General features: G+C 42.6%; 1 protein-coding gene across 1 annotated transcript in view; it reads right to left on the minus strand.

The window, feature by feature from the left end:
• The window catches only part of LOC140480203 (E3 ubiquitin-protein ligase MARCHF11-like), a 131,203-nt gene that overhangs the window by 21,213 nt on the left and 86,774 nt on the right, over positions 1-23,216 (minus strand). Inside the window, exon 3 of the mRNA XM_072574926.1 lies at positions 17,290-17,482. Within this exon, the coding sequence (XP_072431027.1) occupies positions 17,290-17,482 (193 nt within the window). The remainder of the gene's footprint in view (positions 1-17,289; positions 17,483-23,216) is intronic.

The following is a 23,216-nucleotide window of genomic DNA, read 5'->3' on the forward strand; positions in this document are numbered from 1 at the left end:
TCCATAATCATTCAAAGAGCTCTGCCAAATGCACTGTATGATCTGTCCATGAATGGCTAAAGATGACTAAATCATCGAGATAGATAGCACAATTAGTCAATCCTGCCACAACACTGTTCTTTGAAATGTGGCTGGTGTGTTCTTCATTCCAAAGGGCATTACTTTAAATTTATAAAGCCAATTTGGGGTTACAAAAGCAGAAACTTCTTTCAATTTCTGCGACAAAGGTACTTGCCAGTAAACATGCAGTAAGTCCAACTTAGTGATGTAAGTAGATTGTCCAACTTTTTCTACAGTTCTGTGAAATTGGGTATGAGTCTGATTTAGTTACAGTGTTGACCTTCCAATCATCCATGTAGAATCACTGATTACTATCAGGCTTTGGAACCAACACGAGCAGCAAACTCCACTCACTCTGACTTGGTTCAATGATGTTTTCTTGGAACATTGCTTCCACGTCCTTCTGTGACTGTGCTGCTTTGAGAGGATTAAGCCTGTAGCAGTGTTGTTTTACCAGAACAGCATTCCCTACACCAATCTCATGTACTACTCTCCCCATTCTATTCCTATATATGTCTACATACTGCTGCAAAAAGCCTCTCAAATCAGTTCTCTGGTCCGGAGATAGCTAGCTTGTTATCCAAACCCATTCCTTCAGGATGTCCTCATTAGTCAACTTATTCTGAGGCACATCAAAATCCAAATCCTCTGGATTTGATTCCTCACTCTGAGGGTCAGTAACTAATAACCTTTTCTCCTGTTCTCTTTCCATAGGTACTGTGTGGCTTTCCTATCATTTGACTCATATGATGGGTAGGACAAAATTCAACCCATCCTTATGCAATCCAGGCCAACAGAAGTACTTTTGTATCTTGGCCTGAGTCTTGCTCACCCCTAGACGACCACCTCCTGGTAATTCATGTGCTACCTTTATTAGTTCCTCTCTGTCTGCTACTGTCAACACAATCTGATGTACATATGCCCACTTCTCTTCTGCACTAACCTGCCGAGGTCTCCACTCTCACCTCAGGATTCTATCCTTGAGATAATAACACTCGGGAATATAGTTGGATGCCTTTTCCGAATAGGCTTTATTATACAAATCTTTTAATGTCTCATCATTTTGTTGTAACTCCAGTAATCTTTCAGAACTAACCACCTCTGCCTGATCCAATACTTGTTCAGGGTTTTCCTTTACCATTTCATCAACCAGGGTATCAGCCAACTGGACCTCAACTCCTTCGTCTCTCTCTCTCTCGGGAGTTTCCTTCTTGTTTTAACTTATGACTGTGAGAATTTGTCACCACACAGTCCAAAAAGCATTTCAGGTTTTACTTTGAATTCCTCAGTTCCCTGGTTTTCCTTCAGCTTCTCCATTACAAGAGGTTCCATCTTCGATCCTGGTGGGTATTTTCCAAGGACAAGCTGTATTCCTGGAATAGACACTCCATCAATTACTCCCACTATCACATCCCCAGTCTTGACTGGATTTTTCAGTCCGATCCTATGCAGGGGAACATTAAATCTCTCCTTGTCAATCCCACAAATTACCACTGTCTCGGGTAATGTTTCAGACAGAGTGCAAATACTTTCATCTCTCACTATTAGAGACTGACTAGCACCGTGTCTCAATATTTTAACTTCTTTGCCTTCTCCCCCCTCCCCCCGCCAACTACCAATGCTCCAGTGAAAAAATGTCCCAGGCTAATTTTATAACTCGAGTCCTCCATTCCCGGCATCATCCTGGTAAATCCTTCCTGAACCCTCTCCAATTAAATAATATCCTTCCTAGAGCAGGGTGACCAGAACTGCACAGAGAAACGGTACTCCAGAAGACCAACATCCAGTCTGAGCAATGAAGGCAAGCATGCTACACAGGCAACCACCCTGTCTACCTGTGGTGTCAATTTCAAAAATTATGCACCTGAACTCCTAGGTCTCTCTGTTGTAACATTACCCGTGACCCTACATTTAATTGTAGACATCTTGTCCTTGTTTGTTTTACCAAAATGCAATACCTCACATCTATCCAAATTAAACTCCTTCTACCACTCCTCAGCCGACTGACCACTGATCAAGATGTCTTTGTTATCTTAGATAACCTTCTGTATAAATAACCTCCACTGCACCACCAATTTTGGTGTCACCTGTAAAGTTATTAACCATACCTCCTATATTCTCATCAAAATAATTTATATAAATGACAAACAAAAGTGGACCCAATCCCTGTGAAACACTGGTCACAGGCCTCCAATCCAAAAAACCAATCCTCCACCACCACCCTCTGTCTCCTACCATCAAGCCAATTTTATATTCATTTGGCAAGCTCACCCTGAATCCCATGTGATCCACCTTTATTAATTTGTTTACCAAGTGAAACCTTTATTAAAGTCCAAATGAATAACGTCAACTGTTGTGCCCTCAATCTTTTTGGTTACTTCCTCAAAAAACTCAATCAAGCTCGTAAGACACAATTTTTCTCACACAACACCAACCCTAATCGAACCCTGCCTCTCGAAATGCATATTAATCCCATGTTTCAGAATCAGCTCCAACAACTTACCCACTAATGCTGTCAGGCTCAGTGGTCTATCATTCCCAGACTTTTACTTACAGCTTTTATAGAGTCATAGACTCATAGAGATGTACAGCATGGAAACAGACCCTTCAGTACAACCTGTCCATGCCGCCCCAGATATCCCAACCCAATCTAGTCCCACCTGCCAGCACCTGGCCCATATCCCTCCAAACCCTTCCTATTCATATACCCATCCAAATGCCTCTTAAATGTTGCAATTGTACCAGCCTCCACCACATCCTCTGTCAGCTCATTCCATACACATACCACCCTCTGCATGAAAAAGTTGCCCCTTAGGTCTCTTTTATATCTTTACCCTCTCACCCTAAACCCTCTAGTTCTGGACTCCCCTACCCCAGGGAAAAGACTTTGTCTACTTATCCTATCCATGTCCCTCATAATTTTATAAACCTCTATAAGGTCACCCCCTCAGCCTCCGACGTTCCAGGGAAAACAGCCCCAGCCTGTTCAGCCTCTCCCTATAGCTCAAATCCTCCAACCTTGGCAACATCCTTGTAAATCTTTTCTGAACCCTTTCAAGTTTCACAACATCCTTCCGATTGGAAGGAGACCAGAATTGCACGCAATATTCCAACAGTGGCCTAACCAATGTCCTATACAGCCGCAACATGCCCTCCCAACTCCTGTACTCAATACTCTGACCGATAAAGGAAAGCATACTAAACACCACCTTCACTATCCTATCTACCTGCGGCTCCACTTTCAAGGAGCTATGAACCTGCACTCCAAGGTCTCTTTGTTCAGCAACACTCCCTAGGACCTTACCATTAAGTGTATAAGTCCTGCTAAGATTTGCTTTCCCAAAATGCAGCACCTCACATTTATCTGAATTAAACTCCATCTGCCACTTCTCAGCCCATTGGCCCATCTGGTCCAGATCCTGTTGTAATCAGAGGTAACCCTCTTTGCTGTCCACTACACCTCCAATTTTGGTGTCATCTACAAACTTATTAACTGTACCTCTTATGCTCGCATCCAAATCATTTATGTAAATGATGAAAAGTAGAGGACCCAGCACCGATCCTTGTGGCACTCCACTGATCACAGGCCTCAGTCTGAAAAACAACCTTTGAGCCAGTTCTGTATCCAAATGGCTAGTTCTCCCTGTATTCCATGAGATCTAACCTTGCTAATCAGTCTCCCATGGGAAACCTTGTCGAATGCCTTACTGAAGTCCATATAGATCACATCTACTGCTCTGCCCTCATCAGTCTTCTTTGTTACTTCTTCAAAAAACTCAATCAAGTTTGTGAGACATGATTTCCCACGCACAAAGCCATGTTGACTATCCCGAATCAGTCCTTGCCTTTCCAAATACATGTACATCCTGTCCCTTAGGATTCCCTCCAACAACTTGCCCACCACTGAGGTCAGGCTCACTGGTTTATAGTTCCCTGGCTTGTCTTTACCGCCCCTTCTTATCCAGTGGCATCACATTTGCCAACCTCCAGTCTTCTGGCACCTCACCTGTGACTATCAATGAAACAAATATCTCAGTAAGAGGCCCAGCAATCACTTCTCTCGCTTCCCACAGAGTTCTCGGATACACCTGATCAGGTCTTTCTTAAATAAAGGTACATTAGCAGCAGCTGTGGATGGATAAGTGACAGATGACGTTTAATCTGGAGAAATGTGATCCAGATTGGTAGGAAAATGGAGAGATAATACCAGATAAAGGGTGTTCAGGAGCAGAGACACATTGGTGTATATGTACATAACTCATTAAAGTAAACAGGGCAGTTAATAAAGTCTACAGTGTCCTATACTTCATTAATAGGGGCATTGAGTACAAGAGCAGGGAGGTCATGCTGAACTTGTATAAGACACTAATTTAGGTCTCAGCTGGAACATCACGTAATATTCTACAGGCCACACCTTAGGAAAGATATCAGTGTATTGGAGACAATGCAGAAGAGATTTATTAACATGACTGCAGGGATTAGATACTTCAGTTATACATTGGAAAAGCTGCAACTTTTTTAATTGGAGAGGGGAAGACTAAGAGGAGATTTGTACAATGGTTTCAAAGTGATTAGTGACCTGGGAAGAAACGTCCTGCTTATACAGAATCAAGAACAAGACACAAAATTAATGTAAATGCAAGGTTAAAAAAAAGTTTTTTCCCACAACAAGATTTGGATGTGAACACAGGAATTACAGTGAGTAAGTTTGCAGATGACATCAACATTGGACATATAGTGGACAGCGAAGTACGATATCTCAGAGTACAACAGGATCTTGACCAGATGGACCAATGGGCTGAGGAGTGGCAGATGGAGTTTAATTTACATAAATGTGAGGTGTTGCATTTTGGAAAGACAAATCACGACTGGACTTACACACTTAATGGTAAGGTCCTGGGGAGTGTTGCTGAACAAAGAGACCTTGGAGTGCGGGTTCACAGTTCCTTGAAAGTAGAGTCGCAGGTAGATAGGATAGTGAAGAAAGCATTTAGTATGCTTTCCTTTATTGGACAGAGCACTGGGTATAGGAGTTGGGAGGTCATGTTTTGGCTGTACAGGACATTGTTTAGGCCACATTTGGAACATTGTGTGCAATTCTGGTCTCCCTTCTATAGGAAGGATGTTGTGAAACTTGAAAGAGTTCTGAAAAGATTTACTCAGATTACTTACAGTGTAGAAACAGGCCCTTCGGCCCAACAAGTCCACACCAACCCTTCGAAGAGCAACCCACCCAGACCCATTCCCCTACATTTACCCCTTCACTTAACACTAGGTGAGTTGCCCAGGGTTGGAGGGTTTGGGAAAAAGGGAGATGCTGAACTGAAAATGTATCACCTCTATTCATAGATCTTTTAGTCTAATGTCTGTCTATGATGTTTATAATGGTAATATTAATAGCAGCAGAATATTTAGAAAAACATCATACAAAATCAATACAGCTTTATGAAAGGAGGGTCATGTTTGACAGAATTATTTAATTCTTGTATTGTTCAGACCTCAATTACACAATCTATATTAATGAACTGAATGAATGATCCAACTGTACTGTGACCATGTTTGCTGATGATGTGAAGATAGATAAGAATGTTAGTTGTGTGAAGGATCAAGGAGTCTGTAAACGAATATAGAGGAGTTAAATGAGTCTGCAAGCTGCATTATAATATGTGTGAGGTGATCTATTTTGATGCAAGAATAATAAAGCAGAACATTAGTTATAGAGTCTACTGAATCCTGCAATCCAAGATCTTGCTTGCTCTTTATGTTAATCACAAAAAGGCAGGATGCAGATAGAGCACACAATTAGTCCATTAGGAATTTGGAAGAATTTCTCCTCTTCGAGGGTGGTTAAAATTTGAAACTCTCTGTCAGCAAGCAATGGAGGCTGGAAAATTGAATGTATTCACTATAGATATGGTTAGATTTCTGGCTGGAAAGTGGAGTTAAGAACATAATCGCACCAGCCACAATCTTATTGAATGGAACAATATTCCCAGGCTCAATGGGTAAAATGGCCTGTTTTGAATCCTATCTCTTACATTTCATTACGTGCACACATCGGTCTTGATTTATATCCAACACCAAGACCAAGGACTTTAGGAGGGAGTAGACAATTAGATAAATACAGGGGTCGGTACGGGAAGGATGCTATTTGAAGGTTTGGTTTGATTCAAAGGGTCAAAAGGCCTGCTTCCGAACTGTAGGAATTCCACATATCTATGCTGCATTCAGATACAACACAATCTCCACTATAAATCTCTACAAACTTTTCTTATGTCATTATGGTATGTTGTTACTTTGGTTATAAATGGCATGCAAAACTTTGGAGTTTACAGCCGCTACCTTCAGCTCTGTGGTGCTCCTAGTGCGAGTGTGGGAAGGCAAAACACTCAATGTCGAGCATAAAACCTCTGACAATGTCTGCAGCCATTAAGAGGGTTCCAGGCATGTGAGGTAGCACACAGAGAAGATGGATCATGACCAGCCTCTGAAGCTGATCAGGTTTACAATTTGCCATTTTGGACTGTGCTCAGGTTCTGTTAACATTCTTAATCTTTCCCAACAGAACCTTATTTAAAGGTTGAATGATTCAAACTGCTGGTGAGATGTTTCAATTTGCTAATGTCTCCATGTAAAAGTTTTGATTATATGACAAAATTAGTACAGAGCTTGACAGGATACAAGCATAGCTTTAAATTAAGGGGTGGTAGGTATAGGACAGATGTTAGGGGTAGATTCTTCACTCAGCGAGTCGTGAGTTCATGGAATGCCCTGCTAGTAGCAGTGGTGGACTCTCCCTCTTTACGGGCATTTAAACGGGCATTGTATAGGCATAAGGAGGATAGTGGGCTAGTGTAGGTTAGGTGGGCTTGGATCGGCGCAACATCGAGGGCCAAAGGGCCTGTTCTGCGCTGTATTCTTCTATGTTCTATGTTCTATAAAAAGGATGTTTTCCTTGGCTGGGGTGGGTTCTAGAACCAGGAGACATGGTTTGAGATATGAGGCAGGCCATTTCGGACTCAGATATAGAAAGTGTCTTCATTCAAAGGGTGGCGAATCTTCATAATTTTCTATCGCAACGATGGCGTATACTCAGTTATTGAATGTATTCAAGACAGAGATTGATAAATTTCTACATATTAAAAATATCAAGGGATATTGGAACAGTGTGGGAAATGATGCTAAGGTAGATCAGCCACAAGCTACATGAATGGTGGAACCAGATGGGCCATATGGCCCTCCTACTTCCTATTAACCTATGAATCTGGAACTGGCATTGTCGACATAAGGTTGTTAAGATGGCATATGGTATGTTGGCATTTATAAGCGTTTATAAGGGGATTGGGTTTCAGAGCCACGAGGTCATGCTTCTGCTGTGCAAGGCACTGGTAAGGCCACACCTGGAATATTGCATGCAGTTCTGGTCACTGCATTATTGGAAGGATGTGGAAACTTTGGAAAGGGCTCAGAGGAGATTTACGAGAATGTTGCCTGGTATGGAAGGGAAGTCTTACAAGGAAAGGCTGAGGGAACTGAGGCTGTTTCCGTTGGAGAGAAGGTTGAGAGGTGACCTAATCAAGACGAATCAGATAGTCAGAGGGTTAGATAGGCTGGACAGTGAGAGCCTTTTTCCTCGGATGCTGAAGGCTAACATGAGGGGACATAGCTTTAAATTGAGGAGTGATAGATTTAGGACATATATCAGGGGTAGTTTCTTTACTCAGAGTAGTAGAGACGTGGAATGGCCTGTCTGCAACAGTAGTAGACACACCAAATTTAAATGCATTTAAATAGGCATTGGGCATACATATGAAACAGTGTAGGTTAGATGGGCATCAGATTGATTTCACAGGTCGGCGCAACATCGAAGGCCGAAGGGCTTGTACCACGCAGTAGTGATCTATGTAATTGAATTTACCCAGCCATTCCCATGAACATGGTGGAGCTGCTGCAGTAATTTTTGTCCATGTTGGTACTGTGGGCACTGTCTCACCAACAAGGCTATGTCAGCAACCAATCCTGGCCACCGGACATAACTACTCACCAACATCTTCATTTTGGAAACCCTTGGATGACCCTGGTGGAGTTCAGCTCGAATCTGGCAGCAACCTCTGTTTGGGACAATCACTCTTGGACCCCATTATTATGTGTTGTTCTCTATGGTGATATGGTCTTAACGCATTCAAAAACGTTTCAGTTCTGGTTGCAATGACCCTTTTGTTTGCCCCATCATCACCTGCCATTTTAGTTTTGCCAGGATGGGGTCTTTTTGTGTCCACAGTCTAACATTCAGGGGTGACCGTAAACATGTCCAGAATGTTTAAGACCAGAATGGGCTGTTCTAGTGCGGCACCACCACTAATGTATCTGCCGGGGGGGAGGTGGGTCAATGCATCTGCATTCACTACCTTGCCTCCCAGATGGTGCTCCAACTTGTAAATGTACGCAGTCAGAATAAGAGAACCCATTGCTGAATTCAACCTGAAGCTATGGGCGACATGGCCTTGTCCTCTTTAAGTAGCAGGGGTTTGTGGTCGTCATTATTACAAATTTAGGTCCATAAAGGTATTTCTGGAACTTCTTCACACCAAAGATGACTGCCAAACATTCCTTCTCTATCTGGGTGTATTTTCGTTTGACATCAGCTAAAGTCTGGGAAGCATACTGTATTGGGTGTTCCTCTTTGCTGGGCCACCGGTCAGCCAACACTCCCTCGACATCAAACTGGGAGGCATTACATGTCAGCACCACATCTTGCTTGGGATCATAATGTGCCAACACCTTAGACAGCCATAGCTGCTTCTTCACATCCCTCAAAGCTCCATGTTTTCTACGAGAACATTTGACCCTTTTTCAACAGCAGATATAACGGTGCCAGGATGAAGACCAGTTTACATATGAATTTTCCGTAATAATTCACCAATCCAAGGAAAGACCTAAGCTCCGGTATAGAATTGGAAGCTGGGATACCTTTGTTTGCCCTCACCTTAACTTCCCGATATTGAATCAGGACTTCACTCAGGCAGCCATTTTCTAATTGAAACATGTAGGAGTCAATCAATTTCGTCCCATCAAATCTGGGGTCCGAGACTTTTACTACAATCAGTGGTAACTGAACCAGCTGCTTCTTGTAGGAGCCCGGAAACGAAGTTGTACCATTAATCTGCAGGAGTTCCCCAGTACAGGCCTGCAGCCTGGCTGACTTCTTACTCAAATTGGAGGGTTGGAGCCCAGAATGAATTTTGGTAAAGTCTGGTTCCATAATCACTGATACTGCTCGGCTGGGTGATCATTTCACAAGATGTTTATTTTGATTAGCTCTGATCTGGATGTTGAATTTAACAGTTCCAAACCAGCTGTAAATAGACTTTCCTGGATACCGGCCAATTCTTACTCAATTCAGGCCTAGTGGGACTCTTTCACTGTCTCAAGTCTGCATACTAGCCTGGATCCTCAAGAAAATTTTCACCATTTGGCTGAGTATTGGCTCTGTTTTGGTGTTTTGCTGAGGGTTGACCTTAGAGTCCCTCTGTTCAGGATAGGTCTTGAGTGAGGCTATGCCATTGCCCCCATGCTCAGTCACCCTGAAAAGAGTGGTCCACCTCCATTGGCATATCCTATAATTCACATGCTCCACTTAATGCATTTTCGAATGACAAAGCCAGTTGTAAAGCCTGTTTGACATCCAGCTGGGCTTCGGCTAGTAGGTGCTTTTGCATGGTTATGTCGTTAATCCCACATGCCAAACATTTTCTCAGCATCCCCCTCATTATGCGTTAAACTAAAGTCACATGCCTCCGCTTAACCTCATCAAAAATGGCAATCCAGATTCTCCTAGTTCTCGAACTGCCAAGTAAAACTGGTAGTGTCAAGAATTAAAGGAGGTTTGGGGTTGTAGTATTCTTTAACTAAATCTGTCAACTCTTGAAAGGTTTTAGTATGAGGTTTTAGTATCAGGGAATGTTAGGCTCATAACAACTGCAAAAACTTTAGGTCATAAACTATCATGAGAATTCCTATTTGCTTTTCATCAGCCCCAATGTCATTTGCCTGTTAAAAAAAAACACATTCTTTCGCAAAGGGTCTGTTTTCAAGCTATGATGTTTGTGAACTACAAAGGTTTTTATGACAATCAACAATAGTTTCACTGTTGCAATAACTCAGTGTTGCTTTACATGTCAGTTTTATTCATTGCAATTAAAATTCCACCAGCTGCAGTGGTGGGATTTGAACACATTCTTTGGGGAGGTGATGGCCGAGTGGAATTTTCGTTAGACTATTACATAGAACATAGAACATAGAAGAATACAGCGCAGTACAGGCCCTTCGGCCCTCGATGTTGCGCCGATCAAAGCCCACCTAACCTACACTAACCCACTATCCTCCATATCCCTATCCAATGCCTGCTTAAACACCCATAAAGAGGGAGAGTCCACTACTGCTACTGGCAGGGCATTCCATGAACTTACGACTCGCTGAGTGAAGAACCTACCCCTAACATCCGTCCTATATCTACCCCCCCTTAATTTAAAGCTATGCCCCCTTGTAATAGCTGACTCCATACGTGGAAAAAGATTCTCACTGTCAACCCTATCTAACCCCCTAATCATCTTGTACACCTCTATCAAGTCACCCCTAAACCTTCTTTTCTCCAATGAAAACAACCCCAAGTGCCTCAGCCTTTCCTCATAGGATCTTCCTACCATACCAGGCAACATCCTGGTAAACTTCCTCTGCACCCGTTCCAGTGCCTCCACATCCTTCCTATAGTATGGCGACCAAAACTGCACACAATATTCCAGATGCGGCCGCACCAGAGTCTTATACAACTGCAGCATGACCTCAGGACTCCGGAACTCAATTCCTCTACCAATAAAAGCCAGTACGCCATATGCCTTCTTCACTGCACTATTTACCTGGGTGGCAACTTTCAGAGATCTGTGTACATGGACACCAAGATCCCTCTGCTCTTCCACACTACCAAGTAGTCTACCATTAGCCCAGTAATCCATCTTTTTATTACTCTTACCAAAGTGAATCACTTCACACTTAGCTACATTGAACTCCATTTGCCACCTTTCTGCCCAGCTCTGCAGCTTCTCTATATCCCGCTGTAACCTGCCATATCCTTCCTCACTGTCTACAACTCCTCCGACTTTCGTATCATCCGCAAACTTGCTCACCCAACCTTCTAACCCTTCCTCCAGGTCATTTATAAAAATAACAAACAGCAATGGTCCCAAAACAGATCCTCGCGGAACACCGCTAGTGACGGCACTCCAAGATGAACCTTTGCCATCAACTACTACCCTCTGTCTTCTTCCAGCCAGCCAATTCCTAATCCAAACCTCCAACTCACCCTCAATGCCATATCTCTGTATTTTCTGCAGTAGCCTACCATGGGGGACCTTATCAAACGCCTTACTAAAATCCATATATACCACATCTACCGCTTTCCCCTCATCTACCTCCTTAGTCACCTTCTCAAAGAATTCAATAAGGTTTGTGAGGCACGACCTGCCCTTCACAAAACCATGCTGACTATCCTTGATCACATTATTCCTATCCAAATGTTCATAAATCCTATCCCTTACAATTCTCTCTAAGACTTTGCCCACAACAGAAGTGAGACTCACTGGCCTATAGTTACTAGGATTATCCCTACTCCCCTTCTTGAACAAGGGAACCACGTTTGCTAGCCTCCAGTCCTCTGGCACTACTCCTGTCGACAAAGAGGACACAAAATCAAGGCCAATGGCTCTGCAATCTCCTCCCTTGCTTCCCAGAGAATCCTAGGATAAATGCCATCAGGCCCAGGGGACTTATCTATTTTCACCCTTGCCAGAATTTCCAACACCTCTTCTCTACATATCTCAAAGCCATCCATTCTACTTATTCGTGCCTCAGTATTCATATCGACAACAATGTCCTGTTCCTGAGTGAATTCTGACGAAAAGTATTCATTCAGCGCCTCCCCAATCTCTTCAGCCTCCACACGCAACTTCCCATTACTATCATTGATTGGACCTATTCCTTCCCTAGTCATTCTTTTATTCCTAACATACCTATAGAAAGCCTTAGGGTTTTCCCTAATCCTACCCACTAAGGACCTTTCATGTCCCCTCCTTGCTGCTCTTAGCTCTCTCTTCAGATCCTTCCGGGCTACCTTATAACTCTCAATCGCCCCAATTGAACCTTCACGCCTCATCTTTACAAAGGCCGCCCTCTTCCATTTAACAAGGGATTCCAACTCCTTATTAAACCACGGCTCCCTCACACGACCCTTTCCTCCCTGCCTGATAGGTACGTACTTATCAAGGACACTCAATAGTTGCTCCTTGAACAACTTAATCCAGGAAATTCAGCTAATTTTCTGGGGATGCAGGTTCAAACCCACCAGACAGTGAAATTTGAATTCAATTTGAAAAAAAAACTGGAATGAAGGTTCTACTGATGACCATTCTAATTGTTGGAAAAAGAACACCAGGCTCAGTAATGTCCTCTAGGGAAGAAAATCTGCCATCCTCACCTGGTCGGCCTACATGTGACTCCAGAACCACACCAATGTGGTTGATTCTCAGCCACTTGCCATTCAATCCCTCCCTCCAAGATGTCCCATGATTCAATGAAATCATGGCTCATGGCTCCCCATATACCAGCCTTTGACTCATATGCCTTGCTTAACAAAAAGGTATCTATCTCAGGTTTAAAATTAACAACATACCCAGCATCGACTGATATCTGTGAAAGACAATTGCAAATACCCTTTGTGTGTAGAAGTACAGCTTTCCTGAACTGTATTGTCCTAATTCTCAGACAATGTCTCCATGGTTCTAGAGTCCAAAATCAGTTTATCTTTATCTACCTTGTCTTCCTGTTAATATCTCAAAGTCTTCAATCAGATCATCCCTTAGCTTTCTAAATTCTGGAGAAAACACTTCTTCTTAGCCTCATAACTTAAGCCCCGAAGTCCAGGTATCATTCTTACAAATCAAGAGAGGAGGTTTGTAAGGATGAGAGAGAGAGAGAGAGAGAGAGAGGGAGAGAGAGAGAGACAGACAGACAGACAGAGAGAAGGTAAATTTTCCCTCTTAAAAGGACTTACCTCGGGCATCAGTGGCCTCCATTTTTGGGAGGAGCAGTGGGAGCAGTGAGAGCTAGGATCTGAGTGGGAGCAGTCGAACTGTGCTCTCGGAAGGTGATTGAAATGATATATTTGGGCAGTGGCTGAACTCAAGACTCTACACGTGTAGTGTCTCCCACCCGCCCTCCTCCTCTAATCCTTCTTTCTCAGGTCAAAAATGAATAACCTCACACTTGGTTGCATTGAAATCCATCTACCACAGTTTTGTCTATTAACCTAGTCTATCAATATCCCCTTGTAATTTTGTGCTCTCATCTATAATGCCACCAGATCCTTGTGGGAGACCATCAGTCACGCCCAGCCAATTTGAGTATTTGCCATTATCCCTCCATTGTGTCACCTGCTACTCAACCAATTTCTCAGCCATATCAATAATTAGCTATCAATCATGGGCTTCTACCTTAGTTAACAGTCTCTTATGAGGGGGTTTATCAGATACCTTCTGGAAGTACATATAAACATCAGCCCCTGTCACCTCTTCAAAAACTTCAGTAAGGTTTGTCAGGCGTGACTTCCCCATCATGAATCCATGCTGGTTCTCCCTGATTAACTAAAATTTTTTCCAATGTTCAGTTATTCTGGTCCTGGACTCTGAGCAAAGAAACCCAAACGTATAAATAGAAAGCTGGGATTATTAGCAGTGTTTCACCTAGAGGCCCACTGAAGGTGTTACCTAGTAGGGTGACAAAATGTCTGGAAATGAACCTTCCAGCTCAGCAAGCAAACCTACATCCAAAACCTCAACCTGAGCTACAAACCTTCTCAAAACTCGTTGTTCTGGGCTCTAGATAAAGGTTGCAGTAACGTTGCCATAACATGACCATCACCCCCACTTTTAGACAATGTCATCCCAACAATTGGATACCCAAGCAATGAAAACAGGTTGTGTCTCTCCAACCTATGTGTACCTCAAGTATCTTGAAACATCAATTAAATCACCCTTCTAACATTGTAACTTCCAGCAAATATAACCCCAGTTTGTGTAATGTTTCCTTGTAATTTAACAAATGGAGTTATTATTTGATAATCTAATGCTACTGTTTTAAAGATGTGGGTGTAATGTACCTTTAAAAGAGTTAAAAGCTCGCAGAACTCCCTGTCAGCTCCAAGTGTTCTAAACAAGATATAATGAAACATGTACTCCAGCTACTGGGGTAGCTGGTTGCCTGGAAATGACAAAACAGTTTTGAATTAGACCAATTAGTTTCAGGAGGGGGGGTGGGGGGGTTCTAAGACCAGGGAAAATTTAACTGTTGGGAGGAGACCTGCCAAGTCACCAGCATCTGAAGACTGCCCAGAGAATATCTCTCTTAAAGGTACCTTTATCGATCAGTGACCTGTGAAGCAGAAATCCCTAAAAAGAAGAAAAGAAGACTGAGGAAGCGAAGATTCGACATCTGGCTGGTTTTAAAAACTTGAATTTTTGGTAAACTTTAATCGAGGGGTTTTATCGGACTAGTATTATAGAAGGGAGAGGTAAAACATAGGTTAGAGGAATGAGTTGCAAATAGTTGTTAGTTAATTATTCTCTGTTATACCATAAGAAATAAAGTTGTTAGATTTTAGTTTAAATAGTTCTTGGCCCAATTGAATTTTCACAGATTACTGCAGGTGATAAATCTTTTCTGTGTTGCTAGTTTAAATTAAGCAGGGGGGGTTTAACCGTGTGTCATAACACTACATTCTCCCCAAGCCAATATATCTTTTCAGTAAATTTTTGTCACTTTTGCTGACAATAGGTATAGGGCACTTCATCAAGTATCTTCTAGAAGGCTTTTTAAATAACATTAATTGACCTTCCCCATGTCTTTAAAATGTTTTGCAGATATCTCAAATTTCTTATAAACAGTCATAGAGCCGTGCAGCATGGAAACAGACCCTTCTAATCCAGGCCAACCAGATATCCTAAGTAAATCTGAGTCCATTTGCCAGCACTTGGCACATATTCCCCAAAACCCTTCCTATTCATAAACCCACCTAGATGCCTTTTCATAGAATCCCTACAGTGTGGAAACAGGCGATTTGGCCCAACAAGTCCATACTGACCTTCCAAAGAGTATCCAACTAATAGAACATAGAAAAGTACAACACAGAACACGCCCTTTGGCCCACAATGTTGTGCTGAGGATTAATCCTAATATAAATAATAACTTAACCTACGCACCCCTCAATTCACTGCTATCCATGTGCATGTCCAGCAGTCGCTTCAGGGCAAGGGGGGCCTTGTTGCTGTTGTGGGAGGGAAGACAAGGGTGAGGAGCTGAAGTGTGGAAGATGGATCAAACACGGCAGAGGGGACTGTCAACTACGGTCCTGGGGAATCCTCGGTTGAGGAAGAAGGTGGACATTTTGGACGCCTCCTTGTCAACATTGGCACATTGGAATGCATTACTTTACATTTTCCCTGACTAATGCATTTAGCTTACACATCCCTAAACATTATGGGTAATTTTATATGGGTAATTCACCTAACCAGCACATCTTTGGACTGTGGGAGGAAACAGGAGCACCCAGAGGAAACTTGCGCAGACACAGGGAGAATGTGCAAACTCCACACAGACAGTTGCGCAAAGCTGGACACTGTGAGGCAGCATTGCGAACCACTGAGCCCTGTTTAAGTGGTGTAATTGTGCCAGCTTCCACCACTTCTTCTGACAGCTCATTCCATACACGCACCATCCTCTGCATGAAAAAGGTGCCCCTTAGGTCCCTTTTAAATCTTTTCCCTTTCACCTTTAACCTATGCCCACTCATTTTAGATTCTCCCACCCTGGGGAATAGACCATGTCTATGCACCTTATCCATGCCCTTCATGATTTTGTAAACCTCTATAAGGTCACCCCTCAGCCTCCGATGCTCCAGGGAAAACAGCCCCAGCCTATTCAGCTTCTCCCTGTAGCTCAAATCCTCCAACCCTGGCAACATCCTTGTAAATCTTTTCTGAACCCTTTAAAGTTTCACACCATCTTTCCTATAGTAGGGAGACAAGAATAAAGACAACTTAAACCTGCATTTAAAAATTTCTTCCTCCAAAAAATTACTAAGAGGATAGATCTCCCACTGAGCACAGCTATAACATCCTGTCCTGTGCAGTTTGATTTTCCAAGCTGATTTTCCACATTTCAGTGGCAAATTCTGGCAGAAAACATGCAAACGTGGGAGCAGAAAATGGTTACTGTGGACTGACAGCATTCACTAACATGAAGCATTATTGCCAATCAATATCTAATTTGCCTTATTCCACACAGAGCAAAGTTCAGAACTAAGAACATAAATCAGGAAATTGGTGCTTATACAATAATGGATGAATGCTGAATGTTATTACATTATATAATGTGATTGAATATAGTGCTGTTTGTAATTTGAAGGCAACATTAATTCATGCATCACATTTACCCAAGTAAAAGGTAATCTTATAAAAGTTGTCCCATGACTTCTGGCTTAGAACTTCGCAATTTTTCACATACTACATGTAAGAGTTGACCTTAACTTTTCAGGGATGAAAATTCCTTAGCTACCCTACTCCCCTCTCATCCCTACTTCCCCATATACACTCATTGGTAACAAGACAGCTGTTAGGAGAGGCTGTCCAGGAAAGCCTGCTGTCAACCTATATGTTTGGTAGATGTTTCTTGACCTGATGCCCTGCTATTATTGCCATCATGCACAGCCTGTGTCACTAACCGAGAAGGCAAATCCATAATCAAACTAGGACTCAATTATATAGCACTGTCGAACCTTGAGTATGGACCGCAAACTTCAGCAGATCAGATCTCACCTGGTTCTTGCATCTGTTATAGTAACAAGCGAATCAGTGGTCTCACCTGGATAAGCCAGGCCATCCATCCACAGGATGTAGTGTGGGCTCAAATCAAACATGCATATTAGCCCCTTGAAAATATTATTGAGGTAAAAGTTGAGAATAAAGTTTTTGCCTAAAAAAATTAATCCAAAAATTTGACTTTTAAAATTGGGTGAATGTGGTACTTTGAACAAATAAACAAGTCCTCCCCTTTTTTAATGACAACTTTACAGTTTTAATGTGCTAATAGAAATGTTGATTAATTCTTATGCATCCAACATACCTATGCAAACAAGGTCCATAAAGCCATACATTCCATAGCAGATCTGAAATAAGACGTCTCTTCGCTGCCAAATTGCAGCAGGACTGAAGGCTGACCATAAGAGCCAGGTCACACTTGCTATCAGAAAAAGGCAACCAAGGATCACTGCTATTATTTGAACCTTCTCAACCAAGGTCACTGTGATAGGTTCCCACTGCAAGAAAAAAAATCATTTAATCTAGAGAACACCAATAAATAAAACTTAGCTTTTCAAAAGGTAAACAGCTCCGTCCATCCATATAGATGGCCTTTTACAACAATTAAAATATTACTTTACATTTACACCAAATAGTAAATGTGTGTTTTATACAGTGTAATGCTGTTTATTGTGGCAAACACTAGGCTCCACAAGTAAAGACAAATTATTATTATCAATATACTACCTATCCCTTATACAGGTCTCACTTCATAACTTTATTTTGAGTCTAGAGGCCCTGACTATTTTTTGTTTATTTTTCTCATTTCCAATGGTTTGGGACTGTGAGTTGAGGTTCCGAGTTAATCTTTGATTAAGCAGCTTGTTTTAAAGAACAAAGACATATATTTGTTGTTTGTGAACCAGCCTGGAAGACAATGCTACTTAATTACTGTTCTAATGACACTGTTGGTAAGGCAGTATTTGATTTGTTGTTATGCTCAGGGCTGGCAGCTGGTTGGATGTTGCATTGGTCAATAAAGGGAGGACCGGTGCTAACCAATCTACCATAAAGAAAGAATGTTGATGGAAAAGAAAAAAAAGAGGTCTGGTTATGCCTGGGTTTTTAGCAGGAAGCCATATTATTTTTGGAGGCTTCTAGAAACTGCTGTTGTATTTTGTTCTCTGTGTCACTTGTTTTCTACCCAGCTATTGAAATTGAATGTTCTTGGGGAAGAAAAATCTCAGTCTATAAGAAATAAGTAAATATTTTTAGTAGTCTGCTGAAAGTGTTTACATTCAAATGATGGTGAGCTGCCTTCTTGAACCGCTGAAGTTGACCTATAACGCCCTTAGGGAAGGAATTCCAGATTTTTGACCCAGCAACAATGAAGGAAAGGTCACTCTGGTGAGTGGCTTGGAGGGGAACTTGAAGATGATGGTATTCCCACGTATCTGCTGCCCTTGTCCTTCTAGATGGAAGTGGTTGTAGGTTTGGAAGGTGTTGTCTGAGGACCTTTGATGAGGTTCTGCAGTGTATCTTGTCGATAGTACATATTATTGGTGGTGGAGAGAGTGGAAGCTTGTGGGTGTTGTGCCAATCAATTGGGCTGCTTTGTTCTGGATGGTGTCAAATTTCTTGAATTGGTGGAGCTGCACTCATCCAGGCAAGTGGGGAGTATTCCATCGCACTCCTAATTTGTGCCTTGTAGATGGTGAATAGGCTTTGGGGAGTCAGGAGGTGAGTTACTCGCCACAGTATTCATAGACTCTGACCTACTCTTGTAGTTACTATGTTTATGTGGTGAGTTTGAGTTGAGTTTCTGGTCAATGATAACCTCCAGGAAGTTGATAGTGGGAGATTCAGTGATGTTAACACTATTAGATTAGATTAGATTCCCTACAGTGTGGAAACAGGCCCTTTGGCCCAACCAGTTCACACCGACCCTCCGAAGATTAACCCACCCAGACCCATTTCCCTCTGGCTTATACACCTAACACTATGGGCAATTTAGCACGGCCAATTCACCAGACCTGCACATCCTTGGACTGTGGGAGGAAACTGGAGCACCCGGAAGACACCCACACAGGCACCGGGAGAATGTGCAAATTTCACACAGACAGTCGCCCAAGGCTGGAACTGAACCTGGGAACCTGGTGCTGTGAGGCAGCAGTGCTAACCACTGAGCCACCATGCCGCCCATGAGCCACTGTGCCGCCCATTATTGAAGGTCAAGGGGCCGTGGTTAGATTGTCTCTTATTGATGATGTTCATAGCCTGGCATATGTGTGACGTGAATATAATTTGCCATTTGTCAGCTCAAGCCGGGATGTTGTCCAGACCTTGCTGCACTTGAACACAGACTGCTTTAGCATCTGAGGCGTCACAAATCGTGCTGAATATTGTGCAATCATTGGTGAACAATCCCACTTCTGAACTTATGATGGAGGGAAGATCCATAGAAGAAGTAGCTGAAGATGGTTGGAATATAAAAGCAGAGATGTACTACTAAGACTTTATAAAGCTCTGGTTAGGCCCCATTTGGAGTACTGTGTCCAGTTTTGGTCCCCACACCTCAGGAAGGACATACTGGCACTGGAACGTGTCCAGCGGAGATTCACACGGATGATCCCTGGAATGACAGGTCTAGCATATGAGGAACGGCTGAGGATACTGGGATTGTATTCGTTGGAGTTTAGAAGATTAAGGGGAGATCTAATAGAGACGTACAAAATAATACATGGCTTTGAAAAGGTGGATGCTAGAAAATTGTTTCTGTTAGGCGAGGAGACTAGGACCCGTGGACACAGCCTTAGAATTAGAGGGGGTCATTTCAGAACGGAAATGCGGAGACATTTCTTCAGCCAGAGAGTGGTGGGCCTGTGGAATTCATTGCCACGGAGTGCAGTGGAAGCCGGGACGCTAAATGTCTTCAAGGCCGAGATTGATAGGTTCTTGTTGTCTAGAGGAATTAAGGGCTACGGGGAGAACGCTGGCAAGTGGAGCTGAAATGCGCATCAGCCATGATTGAATGGCGGAGTGGACTCGATGGGCCGAATGGCCTTACTTCCACTCCTATGTCTTATGGTCTTATGGACCTAGGACATGACCCTATGGAACTCCTGTAGAGATGTCCTGGAGCTGAGATGACTGACTTTCAAAAACTACAACCACCTTCCTAGATGTCATGTATGACACTAACCACAGGAGAGTTTGCCCCTAATACCTATTCATTCCAGTTTTGCGAAGGGTCCTTGCTACCACACTCAATTGAATGCAGCCTTGATATCAAAGGCCGTCACTCTCACCTCACCTCTGGAATTCAGCTCTTTGTACCAAAGCTGTAATGAGATTAAGAGCTAGGTGGCCCTGGCGGAACTCAAACTGGGTGTCACTGAGCAGATTATTGCTGAGCAGGGTGTTGCTTGATAGCACTACTGATGACACTTTTCATTACTGATGATTGAGAGTAGACCGATGGTGCGGTAAGTGGCTGAATTGGATTTGTCCTGCGTTTTATGAACAGGACATGCCTAGGTAATTTTCCACATCGCCAGGTAGATGCCAGCATTGTAACTGTACTGGAACTGCCTGGATAGGGGAGCAGCAAGTTCTGAAGCATAAGTCTTCAGTACTATTGCCGGAATGTTGTCACGGCCTTTAGCTAGTATCCAGTGTCTCTTGATAACACACGGAGTGAATCCAATTGGCTGAAGACTGGTACCAGTCTTCTCAATATGCAGGCAGGATTTTGTCTCCGTAAGGCTTATGCAATGGTTGCTCTTATCAATACTGTCAGGGCCAGATGCATCTGCAGTTGGCAAATTGTTAAGGATGAGGTTAAGCATGTTTTTCCCTCACCACCTGCTGCTGACCCAGCCCAGCAGCTGTGTCTTTTAGGACCCAACCACCTTGATTTGTAGTACCACTACCAAACCTCTCTTGGTGGTAGATATTGAAATTCCCCCACCCAGTGTACGTTTTGTGCCCTTGTCATCCTCAATGCTTCTTTCAAGTGTTGTTCAACATGGAAGAGTACTGATTCAGCAGTTGAGGGAGGAAGGTACAGGGTAATCAGCAGGAAGTTTCTTTGCCCGAGTTTAACCTGAAGCTATGAGATTTCATGGGGTCTGGGCTCAATGTTGATGACACTCAGGACAACTCCCTCTCAACTGTAAACCACTGTGCCATCATCTCTGCCCAGTCTGTCTTGTGGTAGGACAGGACATATCCAGGGATGGTAATGGTGGTGCCTGGGACATTGTCTGTAAGGTATGATTCCATGAGTATGACAATGTCAGGCTGCTGGTTGACTAGTTTATGAGACAGCTCTCCCAATTTTGGCAGTAACCCCCAGATGTTAGTAAGGAAGACTTTGCAGTTTTGACAGGACTGTTTCTGTCATTGTCTTTTCTGCTGCCTATTTCGATGCCAGGTGATCCATCCAGTTTCATTTCTTTGAGTCTTTGTAGCAATTGGTACAACTGAATGGCTTGCTAGGCATTGCTGTGGGTCTGGTGTCACGATGAGGATGGCAGATTTCCTTCCCTGAAGGATTAGGGAATTATTAACTGGTGACTTTAAAATTTGAGCAAGATGTACAACCCTTCATGTCTGTGAACAATCCACTGTCCAAGGATTTAATGAATGCCTGTCCATCATTGGAAACTGAGGAAGGGTCACCAGACCAGAAACTTTAACTCTGATTTCTATCCACAAATGCTGCCAGACCTGCTGAGCTTTTTCAGCAACTTCTGTTTCTGTTTCAGCACCTGCAGTTCTTTCAGTCTATATTGGAAACTGCTTATTGAACTAACAAATTGTAATTCCTTTATTTTCCTTTGTTAAAATTTATCCCTTTAACTGTGTCTGTCTGTGAATGAGTGGGGATTATGATTTTAAAAATTGGGCTTTAGATCGTAGCTATTAATTAGGTTACCTTGTTTATCTGTTTTCCAATATATTACATTATTAGTAATAAACTGTTAATTTTTGTTTAAGTTATAAACAAAAATGGTGTCTAAGATCTGTTATTTGTAAAGTCTGGTTGAGAAAAATTGGGCAATTTTGAGGGTCATTGAATGCTTAAATATCACTGTGCTGTGAATCCAGTCACAGTGAGGCTGATTTGGTATAGCTGTGTTAGAACAACTGCTTTCAGCCAATAGTGGGATATTATGAATGAATTTGTGGGCCCTCTTGTGGCACAGTGATAGTGTGGACTAGGAGGCCTGGGTTCAATCCTATCTGCTCCAGAGATATGTAATAACATCTCTGAACACATTGATTAGAAAAACAGTTCAATAAAAATATTTTCAAGTGAGTTTGTCGAGCTCCATTTTGATTTAGTACCCCTCTCCTTTCCCTACCCCTCCCTCACCTTTGATGTCATTGCACTGCCCAAATGGGCTTTGCATGGAAACTCATCAAATAGGAATCATGGCTGATTTACTGGTGGTGACAAAATGATGATGACTGGGTGATGGGGTAAAAAGAACAATCATTCATTGAATACAAGAGCACTTCTGGACGAAGAAAAGAAATTAAAAAATAAATAAATACAGATGTGTTTGAAGGGTTCTTGTGGTGCAGTGTTAGTGTTTCTACCTCTGAGGCAGGAGACCAGAGTTCAAATCCTAACTGCTGATATATCTAGCAGTGAGTTTGATGACTCTCATCAGTGACAACAGGACCTTGAGCTTCTAATGTAAATCAGCTCGGTGACCATTTTCTAGTTCAAACATTTAGTAATGTCAGAGGTCTGCTTTATGTTTGCTTTACTTTTTTTAAACGATGGTTTTGGAGCTTTGGAGAATTGAGAATTAACATTTCCATTAAATCGCAGAATGGCTACAAAACATCTGTGATGGCTCTCTGAAGTTGTAATTCTCCTAGCCCCACACACCCACCTTCTCAGCATAGTCCTATATTCTTCTGAAGAAGGGTCACAGGACCCAGGACATTAATTCTGACTTCCCTCCACATATGCTGTCAGACCCACAGAGATTTTCCAGCAATGTCTAGTTTTGTTTCTGATTTCCAGCATCCACAGTCCTTTCAGGTGTCATTTCTCCCCCCATGTATTCTTCCTTTTAAGTTAATAATCCAATTTCCTCTTAAATGCCTTGACTGACATAGCTTCTTATGAGGCAAGGTTAATCAGACGAGGCTTGTGTCCAGTAGCATTAGAAGAGGCAATTTGATTGAAACATATAAGCTCTGGGGGGTTCTCAAAAAGGTAGATGGGGAGGA

Source organism: Chiloscyllium punctatum, chromosome 8 (assembly GCF_047496795.1).
Source record: "Chiloscyllium punctatum isolate Juve2018m chromosome 8, sChiPun1.3, whole genome shotgun sequence".
Classification (NCBI taxonomy): Eukaryota; Metazoa; Chordata; class Chondrichthyes; order Orectolobiformes; family Hemiscylliidae; genus Chiloscyllium; species Chiloscyllium punctatum.